The sequence below is a fragment of the Hemicordylus capensis genome, chromosome 5 (genome assembly GCF_027244095.1).
Source record: "Hemicordylus capensis ecotype Gifberg chromosome 5, rHemCap1.1.pri, whole genome shotgun sequence".
Classification (NCBI taxonomy): Eukaryota; Metazoa; Chordata; class Lepidosauria; order Squamata; family Cordylidae; genus Hemicordylus; species Hemicordylus capensis.
This window is the reverse complement of record NC_069661.1, coordinates 91237415-91250719: the sequence shown is the minus strand read 5'-3', so window position 1 is coordinate 91250719 and position 13305 is coordinate 91237415. Positions and strand designations below refer to the sequence as shown.

General features: G+C 43.0%; 1 protein-coding gene across 11 annotated transcripts in view; it reads left to right on the top strand.

The window, feature by feature from the left end:
• The window catches only part of PCM1 (pericentriolar material 1), a 94533-nt gene that overhangs the window by 4427 nt on the left and 76801 nt on the right, over positions 1-13305 (top strand). For 7 of the 11 annotated variants that reach the window (XM_053254507.1, XM_053254509.1, XM_053254502.1 and 4 more), the window contains 6 exons: positions 28-273; positions 2927-3199; positions 5157-5327; positions 5596-5709; positions 11014-11202; positions 12599-12776. In XM_053254507.1, the coding sequence (XP_053110482.1) occupies positions 28-273; positions 2927-3199; positions 5157-5327; positions 5596-5709; positions 11014-11202; positions 12599-12776 (1171 nt within the window). The remainder of the gene's footprint in view (positions 1-27; positions 274-2926; positions 3200-5156; positions 5328-5595; positions 5710-11013; positions 11203-12598; positions 12777-13305) is intronic. The other 4 variants (XM_053254512.1, XM_053254510.1, XM_053254513.1 and 1 more) reach the window with 2 other exon arrangements.

The window sequence follows — 13305 nt, the reverse complement described above, 5'->3', positions numbered from 1 at the left end:
TCCTTTTTGTGTATGCTTGTTTTTAAGGGCTGGGGTGGTCAACCAAAGAGACCAAACAAATCTTCAGAGAAAAACAGGAAAAAAGTTGCTGGCGAAAGTGAAACAAGACTTACTAATGATATATCTCCAGAATCGACACCAGGAATTGGGCGGCGGAAGTCAAAGGCTCCTCATAGCTTTCCCCATACAAGATATATGACCCAAATGTCTGTCCCAGAGCAGGCAGAACTGGAAAAACTTAAACAAAGGATAAATTTTGGTGATTTGGATCAGGTTTGTGCTCTTTGTTTAGCAAACTGTGGAATAGTTTGTGTGAGCTGATGACTCTGTTTAAGGGGGAAAGTGGAGCAGTTTTATGTATCATCTCATATTTTGGGGTCTGTGTGACTAGAAAATTACAAACTAGATTATAAATAGGAGTATACCTACAGAGGCACAGAATCATTGGGCTCTAGGTATTTTATTATATGATCTGTTTCTAGCAGGTGAGTTATACTAATTTGGTGTGCTCTTGATCATAATGATTTATGGTTTAGATGCAAAATTCGGCTTGTCAATGATTTATTGAAGTTATTGCTCTTCAGTAGTGGCACACAACATGATTATTGCTTTTTTTCTACTTAGCTGAACATGTCTATAGGATTGGGGCTGCAATAGGACTCTGTCTTGGGACAAATCTGGCTCTCTAAGTGTTGATGCCTGGCCGCTTTGTTCACCTCTCTCGGTTTACCTAGGATAGGCACAGAGGAGGAGGAGGAGGAATACGTATGAGTGAATTAAGAAGTGAGGTGGAAAAGAGGGGGAAGGATTTTCTCTTGCGTTGGACTAGGACCAGGGAGACCTGAGTTCAAATCTCCATTCACCCATGAAACTCACTTGGTGACTTGGGGCCAGTCACATCTCTCATAGCCTAACCTACCTCCTAGGGATGTTGTGAGGACTGACATAACCATGTGTTCTTCGGGTCTCCTTGGAGGAAGAGCGGGATATAAATATAATAAGATAAAAATAGAATATTGCCATCTCTTCCATTTATGTTTACGTGCCCAAGGTTGACTCTCTTGCTAGAAATGGATGTGTCATGTAAGGGAGGAGATTAGAACTACAGTCAAATGGTACTTGTGATAAGGAAGTGATAAGAGGAAATATGGGGTTATAGCTAAGCAATGCTTTCAGTCTGCAGTTCTTTCTCCCTTTCAAGACATGGTATGGTGGCAGATAGAGGAATGGTGGATAAAAGAGCAGCAGTTTGGAGATGAGAAACAATTTGGCCCACCTCCATTCACTACTTCAGGATGCCCCGTTGCCTAGAATCATAGGGTCCCCCACCCTCTAGTTCTGTTGATTTGTTAAATTATACAAAACAATGTTTAGTCTTTGCAAATGCAGTCTTCGTATTGTTTGTTCTCAGTACTGCTAGGTTTCATTGAGGGTTCTTAAAGGTAATTGATTGTGACTATAGTTCAGGCATTGCAATTCAAGTGGGGACTGTCTTATGGAGTATATGTGGTACGGTAAGTTCAGTGTTGAACACAAAACTGCTACCAAACTGGAAGCATCGTTTTTTTTAAATATTAGCAGAAGAAAGAGAAAAGATGTAAACATTATTTACAATTAAGTGGTACATATATTATATTTTTGACTCCTTTAACGCATCACACGAAGGCTGGTGTACTTTGGCTATATCAAGTGCACTAGCTTTCATGTGACAGCATTGAGTTGATAAATGGCCCTTATTTTTTTCTTCATTGTTTGTTTATCCTCAAGATTCACCTGGTCACCTGTGTTGAGTAAGAATTATCCTTAGGCAACCAGAGTTCTCCCCATTCTCTGTTAGTACTAAAGATCAACTTCTTGTTAGGCTGGAAGGCTGCATATCAGGCACTCTCTATATCTCCCTGCAAGGGCAAGAGAAACAGCTCTGAAACCTGCCTCCAGAACACAGGGCTGTGTTTAATCATTATGTTTTGCATTTGCACTATGTTTCGTACCACTTTCCAATCTCAAAGCTACAGCTCTTGAGGCTGGAATGAAGCAGCAGCTTTGTGTATACTTCTTCCCACCCAACCTGTCCCTCAAGGAGAATAGCAGAGGGAAAATGCAGCAGCATTTTCTTCCCTACTGTGATTCTGAGATAGGAAACCTGGCCAGTCACTCAGGGGTCTGGCCTCTCCCTCTTCCCTTTTGAAAGGAGGGAAATGCAGCAGCCAACAACTACCCAAGTGTCCTGCCATGCACTCGGAAATCACTTTTTAACCTGTTCTGCCAAGAGGCAGAGAAAGGGGCAAGAACAGCTGTTGAGTTCATGGCCAGGCACTTGGGCAGCTGCTAGCTTCTGACCCAACAGTGGCAGCACTGGCTGATACTCCATATTTTCAGACTAAGGCACAAACTGGGTGCCTTTGAGACTTCACTTGCAAATGTAAGAAGTACTAGGTGGGATCATTGTTCAGACAGTGGTAGCTGCTCAAGCACTTTGGTGTGTTGCACTTAGCCATTACAGCCAACAGAGTACACTGTAATATGCCCCGGTGGTTGCTAGCTTGGAAGGAACAGGCCCAGGCTTCTATAAAGCACTTACCTGAGGAGGAACTCTTCCTGTACTCCCAACAGTTCTGCCTTCTGGCTCCACTCACTCTATGGGGAGGTGTGTGGTGGTGGAGGGAAGGAGAGAGCAAGGGCAGAACCGAGGAATGTGTGACCGGGCTGGGTAACTCTCCTGAAATCTTATTAGCATCTTGATGATAGAGTTCTTCGGTATTAACTCTTGAACAACTTGTTAGTTCATCTGGAGGATAAATAATCATTTGTTTGTTCTCATGTTCAGCTAGTTCAGTGCATCAGAAAGTTGCTAAACAGTAAAATTAGAATTGTGTTTGAAAGGATCATCATGTAAGTAATTTTGTGATATTTTGCTTTTGTGTAGAGAAGTATTGGAAGTGATTCTCAAGGCAGAGCAACAGCTGCTAACAATAAACGCCAGCTTAATGAAAACAGAAAGCCTTTCAACTTCCTGTCACTGCAGATTAACACTAACAAAGGCAAAGATGCTGCCGCAAGTTCCCAAGCACAAGAAACTGTGGGATCCTTACAGTATAAAGACTTATTTACAGCGGCCTTGAGTAAGGATTTGTTGCAGAATTGCCCTGTTTCAATTGAAGAAGATGGAAGAGGAGAACCTGCAGTGGACAGCAGCCAGGTGCTGTTTGTGATTATTTTTTAATTTGATTAATCTTGGAAAAAATCTTCAGTATAATAGCTATTAACTACATGCCCCTAAACACTTTAGAAAGGCTTTTATCATCTTCATTTGTAAACGTATGTATAAATGTAGGCCAACTTTTAAGAAAGAGTTGAAAGATGAAGTACATGGTATCTCTTTGATTTCTATAGACATTTCAGGTTACTTTTTAAAGCCTGCAATCTTGAAAGCCTTCTGCAATCAAGCACATCTTCCGACCTGTAACAGTTGCATTCTAACTGGCCTCAACCATCACAGGCTCCTCCTTAGGGGTGTGCACGGAACCGCGGAGCTGCAGTTCGGCACAGGGGTGGGGGGTTCCATTAAGGGCGGGGGGGGCTTTACTCACCCCTCCCGCGCTTTCCAGTTTTTGCACCGTAAATATAAAAAAAAAATGCGGGCTGCAGGATCCCTCTCTGCCCGCTTCTATCCTCCACGATGGCTCCGCTGCTCCTTCCTGTTTAAAAAAATCGGGCGGCAGGATACTTCCCTGCCGCCCCCTGCTGCCGCTGAAGCCCCCTCAAATCTCGCCCGGACCGAGTCCGACCGCGCTCGGGCGGGCGGCAGCGAGATGTCCTTCCGCCCGCCCGCCCCCTTCCCTGCGCGTCCTGCACTTCGCAGACGGCAGGGAAGGGGGCGGGCGGGCGGAAGGACATCTCGCTGCCGCCCGCCCAAGCGCGGTCGGACTCGGTCCGGGCGAGATTTAAGGGGGCGAAAGAGCTTTGAGGGGGCTTCAGTGGCAGCAGGGGGCGGCAGGGAAGTATCCTGCCGCCCGATTTTTTTTAAACAGGAAGGAGCAGTGGAGCCATCGTGGAGGATAGAAGCGGGCGGAGAGGGATCCTGCAGCCCGCATTTTTTTTTTTTTAATTTACGGTGCAAAAACTGGAAAGCGCGGGAGGGGTGAGTAAAGCCCCCCCCCCGCCCTTGATGGAACCCCCCACCCTAACCCTCCCGAACCAAAACCACCCCATGTCCAGACCGGTTCGGAGGCCAGTCAAATGGCCTCCGAACCGGTCCGTGCACACTACTCCTCCTCCTCCCTATCTGCGTAAGGAATTCCCACTGCCCAATCACCATGGTGTTTCTCCTCTGTTACTTCCGATTGGTAAAGCACTGTGTGGTGGGGCTTGCCACATACGTCCTTAGCCTTTATATATATATATATATATATATATATATATATATATATATATATATATATATATATATATATACACACACACACACACACACACACACACAAAAACCCTAGCTGGGTCGGGCGCAGAGCATCTGCGCCTCTAGTTTGCCGCAGCTTTTTCTCCTATCCCCCCACACCTCACCCGCCCGCCACTGGTGCTTATTTTCCTGGCTGGCCAGCCAGCCACCCGCCATCCCTCTGGCTGCCTTGGCCTGCTGGCCAGCCAGCCCAACACTTCCTGCCGGTGGCCGCCATCACTGGTTTCTTCCCCAGGCTATCTGGGCAGCTGCTCGTGAGCTCTGGTGAGACCTGCCACAAATGGGATTAGCCACAGGTACATCTTAGAGAAATAAATACATAGATTAGTCTGGACTAGTTGAATTGTTTTATAATGTTTTAGATAATTTTTTAGAAGTTATAATGTTTTATAATGTTTTAGAAGTTATCTATTAGTCCTCTTAGACTCATCATAGAAGTGCTTGCTGTAATTAGTGCCATCTATGTACAAGGAGTTGCTTACTAACTTGAGTTCTGAATTTGCAATATGATGTGTGGGTACAGCTCTTCTTATGAGTGGTAAAACTTGGAATTGGGGTATGGTGGTTCATCTGCATCCATGTACTTCTGAGACTGAAGTCTATTAATCTGTTTCTGTTAAGCACTTTATACTCATGTCACCATTATGGTCTTTGTGCTCACATGACTGATACATAACTGTTGCTTGTGACTTTTCAGATTGTAAGCAGATTAGTTCAAATTCGTGACTATATTGCAAAGGCCAGTTCCATGCGGGATGATCTTGTTGAGAAAAATGAGAGATTTGCTAATGTTGAACGCTTATCGCATCTTATAGATCATCTTAAAGAACAGGAGAAATCTTACCTGAAATTTTTGCAGAAGATGCTTGTAAGTTTGGTATCTACTGTAGTTAAGACATAAGGCTACTAAGCTAAAATTTATGTCTGTATTGTTTTGTGATGTTATGTATTTGTTTTCCCGGTCAGACACTGAATAAAGTTGATGATGCTTGTAAGTTGGAGAACTTAAACATTTGTTTCAAACAATGTGAGGAGATAGCTTGGGGGATGAGTTTAAAATATAGCACTTTCCCTTCAAAGTTCCCATTACTTTTCCATTTATATAGTTTTTTGTTTATGCCACTAACATATTCCAGGCTAGAGAAAATGAGGAGGATGGTCGGACTATAGATTCAGCTGTGGGATCTGGTTCTGTAGCTGAGAGCACATCGCTAAACATAGATGTGCAATCTGAAGTTTCAGATACAACGGTAAGCTGCTTTTTAGTATTTAAGGTGCTAGAGATGATCTGTTCTTTCTGTGAATAACTGATGTTATGAACTTGACTTTTAATTTAAGTCGCAAACTGCAAAACCTTGTTAAAAGGTATAGGTGGCCCTCATTATCCTCGGGCCCGGCACCCGCAGTTTCATGTATCCATGGTCAGGCCATGTGTATCCCACCTGGTTATCCACTGAATTTGCAAAATAGTGCAAATTTGCCTATCCAAGGTTTCTAGGTGGCTGGAAATGATCTCCAAGGTCATTTATGTCCGCCATTTTGCTCAGTGGTGCCATTTTGTGGCTCTTGCCTCAAAAAGAAAGAGAGAAACTCCTGTGAATTTTTGTGTGGAAAATAGGCCGAATTGGGGCTTCTGGGGACAGCTGAAGAGCATGGTACATAGTCTCATTTCTCTTTTTCTTTTAAAAACATTTTTTTGTCCTCCAGGAACCTAACCCCCCCCCCCAATTCCCATTGACTTCAGGTTTCATTATCCACAGTTGTAGCTGAGAATGGAATCCCCATGGATAACGAAGGCCACCTGTGTAACCATCCTAAATCATGGATCCAGATTACATGAACAGTCTTGATGAGCCCTTCCCTCTTCATGCTACAGTTCCCTGTGTTCCTCAGTCTGGGGGCCCTCCAGAAGTGAAGTGGGAAATGGTAGCAGGAAGACTGTAGAACATTGGTGGATTTTGCACTTGTGCAATGGCAGCTTTTGTATCTTAGCAATTGTCTGACTTCTTCCCGCTAAATATTAAGGGAGGAATATTACTCGGTCTTGCTTACTTGAGGCAGAGTTTTTCTTAGATGAACAAGTTCTTGAAAAATTCCCCCACACCAACAGAGTAGGGGTGCAAAACAGAAGAACTTGCTAGGTTATGTGGTCCTGTTAAGCGCTGCTGATTCTGAGGTTGAAGGTGCATGACTACATACTCATTTTTGGTTTTTGTACATCTGTATGCACTTCTTTGTCATAAGATCCCAGGTCAGGGTGAAACATCTCAAAATAGCATATTAGTAAAAATAGGTATTAAAGTGACACACAATACATGTTATCAGCATGCATTGTAATGTAAAGCAGCAGCCAATAAAATCAGTCCCAATGGGACAGCAATTCGGCACAGACCCTCAGGTTTCTCAGCCAAAAGTGCAAACAAAAAGGACTATCTTTTAAGTAATGCTTGAAGAACAGGCGTGAGGCTCTAGTATGGACATTTTCTGGAAGAAAGAGGCACAGGCTGGGGTCAGTCACAGACAAGATCCTGTCCCATATGTATGACAAATGGGCTTCTACCAGCATTGGCATGCAAAGCAAGGCCCTTACAGTTGACTTTGTCAAGTGGGTAGATTCAGAAAGAAGACGGTACTTTGGGTATCTAGGACCCAACCTGTTTAGGGTTTTAAAGGTAATCATTATTACTAGCTGACCGAGCGCATAGCATCTGTGCCCCTAGTTCTCCCTGACTATTCCCCCCTTCAGCCCCTTCTCCCTAGCTCTTCCCCTGGGCATCTCTTGATGCCTGCTCGGCCCTCTTCTCTCTCCACCCCCCCCTCCCCACTCGTGGTTTCTGGCCGGCTTGCTGACCCATTCGCTCCTGCTGCCGCCACCTCTTGCTGGCGGCCTAGCTGCCTCCTGACACTGGCGGCCACACAGGGCCCGCTGCTGGCTCCTCCTCGCCATGGCCGGTCCCTCTGCCAGCCCTCCACCATTTCCCCTGGCAGCAGCTCAACGGCCTCCTGAGTCCTTCTGCGTGCGAGCCTCCGTCACCCAGTCAATCAGCACTCCCAGTCATCGGAGTGCAGGGATGCATCCTCACACATCCAGAACAGGCACGTTTACAAGAATTATTATTATTATCATCAGCACCTTTTAACTCCACCTAGAAGCTGATCAGCAATTTGTGTAACTTCCCAAGGATTGATGTAATAGGCACATTGTGAGCGGCTCCTCATAGTTCTCTGGGTGCCACACTCTGCACCACCTGAAGTTTCTGGATGCTTTTCAAGGGCCAGCCCCATGTACTGGCAGTGGCAAGACCTGCTGTCTCACAGATAATAGTTTGAGACCTTCTTGATTACTCATCTCCCCTACATTGGATGCTGTTCAGGCTGGTGTGCTTCAAACTATTTTCAGTCACATTTGCTTATTTGCTGTTGCTGTTAAAAAAAATTATTCTTCGCTTCTAAAGGTTTTATCAATTCTTCATTTGGTGGTTTTTTTGTTAGCATTTGTATACTTCGTATCACTGCTTTGGTAGCCTCGTTTTTGAGCCATAATAAGTAATGGGTTGGAGGCCCACAGTTGTAGCTTAAAGAATCAAACTGAGGTATTGATCTAAGATTCTCTATTACAACTCCGTCCATTTAGGCTGCATATTGCTTCTTCAACATATTTTTATACCACCCAAAACTTAAATCTCTGTACGGTTTACAACAAAACAAAATAAATAACAGAAAAAGTTTAAACATTACAGCAATTTAAAATTTTAAAAGATTAAAACCGTATTTAATTAAAAGCCTGGGTGAAGGATGCCTTCTGTTTGATCATATCACATTCTTGTCGCATCTTCAGTTGAATGATTAAAATTTCTTGAATGATTTCTTTAGCTCAGAAGTCTGGACTAATTACAAATTACCGTATTTTTCGGACCATAAGACGCACTTCCCCCCCCCAAAAAAGTGGGGGGGAAATGAGGGTGCGTCTTATGGTCCGAATGCTGTTGCCTGCCCGCCCGGATTAGGAGCCGAATCGGCCCAAGCTACTGCCGCTGCCCGCCCGCCCGGATTAGGGGCCGAATCAGCCCAAGGTACTGCCGCCGTGGCCGCTGCCCTCCCGCCCACCCTCCCAGGTGCCCGAGTCCTCACCACCTTCAGGGACCCGCAATTGGAGAAGGAGAGAGGAGCTCGCAAACAGAGCTCCTCTCTCTGCAAAGCCTCGGCCCGAACTGGCGCTTTGGGCGCAAAGGACGCCTGGGAGTTCCGACGTCGGAACTCCCAGGCGTCCTTTGCGCCCAAAGCGCCAGTTCGGGCCGAGGCTTTGCAGAGAGAGGAGCTCTGTTTGCGAGCTCCTCTCTCCTTCCCCAATTGCGGGTCCCTGAAGGTGGTGAGGACTCGGACAGCTGGGAGGGCGGGCGGGCGGGCGGTCGTCGTCATCGTCGGCAGTACCTTGGGCCGATTCGGCCCCTAATCCGGGGGTGCGTCTTATGGTCCGAAAAATACGGTAGTTGGGTAAAAGGCCTTGAGAGGATCGTTTAAACCAGGGGTAGGCAGTCTTGGCTTTCCAGCTATTTAACTACAGCTCTCACCCCCCAGCCTCAGTTTATTGTGGCTGAGGATGATGGGCGTTTTAGTTAAACAACTGGAGAGCCAAGGTTGCCTACCCTTGATTTAAACTCTCACCTAGGTGTTAGGTTCCTGTGGTGAACATACATATTAAAAATGTCACTTGCCCATAAATTCTGTATCTAGCTTAAAACTTAGGATTTCAGTATTTTAAAAACGCACACAAAAGCAGTGTTTGCATTTTATCACTGAACAGTGATTACTCTTATTTAGAATGGGAGGAGAAGTGCATGTAGTTTGATTTGGGCTCCTCTTTCTGTTATGTGTCCTCCCCTTTGCTTACTTAATCTTGCTGTATGAAAAGAGGTGATGCTTTCTAGGGCTGTACATCAGGTACTCCAGTGCGAGTGAATTTGCTCGCTCTGTCAACAGTGCTGTGTGGAAGTGGCCACACTCTCAAGGCCTCTTCTACGGGAACAGGAGTGTGTGGGGCTGACTGGGTAGGTGGGTGAAAGCATCTCGGAATTGCATCCCTTTGCACTACCTTCCCTATGGGGGGGGGACGTCAGGAGGAACTGCAATGCCCATGTGTACCCACACACTTTCCCACTCAGCACACCCCCAGTTCATGTAGAAGAGCCTCCTCGCAGTACTGGAAATGTGAGGAACTGAATGGAGATGTCCATTTTGGGAGTGGCCGCTGCCAAGAGGCAGCAGAAGGTGTGTGCTGCAAATTCATTGGCGTTGGCCCATTCACTGCACAGCCTACTTAAGCATCTGTTTCTCCACCCCCCACAAAGGATTCCTTTCCCTAGTTTTTTGGTAGATAAACTTTATAGTAGCCCCACATCCCCTGACTGTGTTGTCCTCTGCCTTACTTAGCCTTACTTAGTTTTAGCCCAGATATATCTTGTTCCCATACAAACTTAGTATGCAGAGTGTGCAGTTACTGGTTTGGGGATAAAAAGGCATAAGAATATATGCTTGGTAGTTGCTGGTAAGGAAGGCAATAAGGCAGGCAGAAACAAGTCCTGTCTTTAAAAGGTGCAGAGTTGAATAGGGATGGTGGATATAATAACCTGAAATGTTCAATGAGAGAGTAGGTCAGGGCTGAGAGATGTGCTACCTACCCAGAAGGAATTGTTGCTCATCATAAGTGACAGGCAAGTATTCAACATGTCTGAGTTAAAATACCACACATCTAAACTGCATTTAAACATGTCAGCTGTAGCTTCTGTTTGTGATTGAATAGTGTGTGTGATGGCAAAATAGTTAACTGTTTGATGTTCCTTTAAAGAGCATTAAACAGTGACCAGCATTGAGTAGATTGTATCATTGGATACAATCCAAAGGCTGATGTGCATGGTCTGCTTCTATTCTTGTATATGACGGACAATACTTTGTGCACATGCTGATTCTCTCATGGACGGACCGTTTCCTGCACTTTAAATGGAACAGGGAAGTTTCTGTGTACAGGGAACTCCATGTGGCTCTCATAGTCCTTGTGTGCATTATAATTGTCAGTCCACAGCTGTTTATGGGAAGTAGCCACATTTTCCCCCAAGCTTGTGTTGTCCATAACCTTTCAGAGATTACGGGGGAGCAGAGTGGGGATAGCCACCTCACAGCAGCTCCTACACCACTGCTATTAATGTGCGAATGAGGCCTTGTTGATTGCTTGTTCTGGAAATAATTGCCTCTTAAGTGGCTTTACATTTTCTGGGAGTTTAAAAGGCACTTACAAAATTTGGTGGAAGGAGCCATCTACAGGGATACTCTGAAAAACTATTGTGCACATATAGCTCTGAATCATAGCCATTTATATATTTCTCCCACCCCCCCCCCAAAAATAATAATAATTACTGTGTTAAGTTCAGGTATGATTTTAAATAGTATGGTCTATTGACAACTGAGAAATGGAGTAGGCAAGCGTTTTTATAAACTTAAAAATTGTTTCGTAGAAGTGTATGTGTTCAAAATCTAACTCATTAAACTATTTGATAAAGGAGGTATCTTTTAGTCGGAAAGCTCGGCCCCGCATTGAGGACAAGCTAGGGAATTCAGCTTCTCAAGGACAGGTTTCAGACATGGAAGTTACAGCAAGTCCAAAAGTGAAAAGTGACAGAACTACTCTGAATGGCAGGGAAATCTGGCCTAGTAGGAATAATAGTCAAGAACCTGGATTGCTTTCAAAGGTACACTATCAAATATTGCCTTGGAAATCTTACAATATAGTGCTTCAATATGCAGATTTCCTTTTTCTTTCCAATGAACTATCTGTGTTTAATAGCAGTTTAAAACACATTAAATGACTGATTTTGTTCTTTCAATGACTTGAATTTCTGAATACTAATTGATAAGGTTACACTTTTGTCTGCCTTATTACATACAAAATTAGTCCACCTCTTTTTAAAATGTTTTCTTAAGATGAGTAAAACTCTTTCTAAATTTTAGTGTTTAGGAGAGCTCAGATATCTTCCTGGTCCTAGGAAGCAATACCATATTGATTAGCTTTATAAAGCATATTATAAACAAATATATTATATATGTTATATATATATATATATATATATATATATATATATATATATATATATATATATATATAAAATAAATATATAAAATATAATATATATATTACTTCACAGGATTGTTGTGAAAGAGAAACTCAGGTATGTAGTACACCACTCTGGGCTCCTTGGAGGAAGAGCGGGATATAAATGTAAAAATAAATAAAATTTTAAAAAATTATTTGTTAGGACTTAATATAATATCTGTAGCATATTATAAACAGCAAACTGGGGTTGCTGTTTACTTTTTTGTTTGTGTAATTTGGATGCAACTGGAATTTCATTTTTGTTGATGCTTTCCAGTCCTTTCTCCCTTCTCCTTAATTTGCATTCAGATTAGACATTCAGTATGAACAGCTTCCCTTCTGCATGTCATAAGATATATTTTTTAAGATGTTTGAGCTGTATGATAGGAATTGTGATTTGGTATTGATTTCAATTGTTGGCTTTCTGTTCTTCTCAGTTTTCACATAAGCTACATTGCAAAACTCTAATTATGTATCAACCCCTACCTTGAACAGCTTTAAGTTCCTTTCATTTCAGTAGGAGACATTTGCTTCATTGTCAGCCTTTGAAATCAATAGGACTTTAATTTGCTCTGACTGAATCCTTTGTGGTTATAAATTTGTTAAACACTGATCTTAATTATTCCCAAATCTCTTTAAAAAGCAAAATAATATCCAAATATGTTAACATAATATGGCATTTGAAGAATTGAATATGACTAATATCGCTTGAATAAAATATTGTTTTGGGGGGGGGGAAGCATACCAAACATATCGAATTTACTTACAAGACATTATTAGATAAGAACATTGATCCTACTTAGTTGCCAACAACTCCGTGTTCAGAAGTTCAGGTTCATTTGATTTGCCAAAGAAGAGTGCAAATAATAGTCTTATTATTTATAATGTAATAACAGGCATCATGAAGTTAGTATCCGCAGTAAGCTTAATGTTACTGACCACTTGACATACTAATCACATTTTGCTGTTTATTCTTCTCCATCTTTATTTTCTAGGCTAGAGCTCCCCAGCAGGAAGCTTCAGAAGAACTTGCAAACCTAAAGAAGCAACATGATTTACTGAGGAGGATGTTACAACAACAGGAACAACTGAAAGCCCTTCAGGGGAGGCAAGCAGCTCTGCTTGCTCTACAGCATAAAGCGGAACAAGCTATTGCTGTCATGGATGATTCTGGTACGGTGAAGTTTTATTTTTATTTTTATATATATACTTGAATGGTTGCTTTTCTCTCCATAATCAAGTGCTTGATCAATTGACTTTTGTATCTCTTACACCATGTTAGCTATCTGAATAAATCCATTTACTGCTAATTTAGCAGTTTCCAGTACTGAAATGATTCTCATTATTTTAGGGATAGAATTGCTTTAAAAGAAGCCAAGCAATCTATTCAAGTGCTAGTTTAATGAAATATTATGTTGGTGTGCATCTAAATTTGGGCTCAAAAGGAAGGTGTAAGAGTGTCACTCTTGCACCATATAGTGTAAGTGTGTCATGAGTACAACCCAAGTAAGTAATATGAAAAACTGAGAAGGATTTGAAAAACTTCAGGCAATGAGTGTGAACTCGGTTGTTCTCCCAAATTTCAAAATGTTTTTAACATGAGGTGCCATTTATAGGGAAAAGCGTGAATATTCTCCAGATATTTGTACGGCTTCGGCTAGTGCGCCAGCTGCGTCCCTTTCTCGAGAAGGCAGATCTGGCC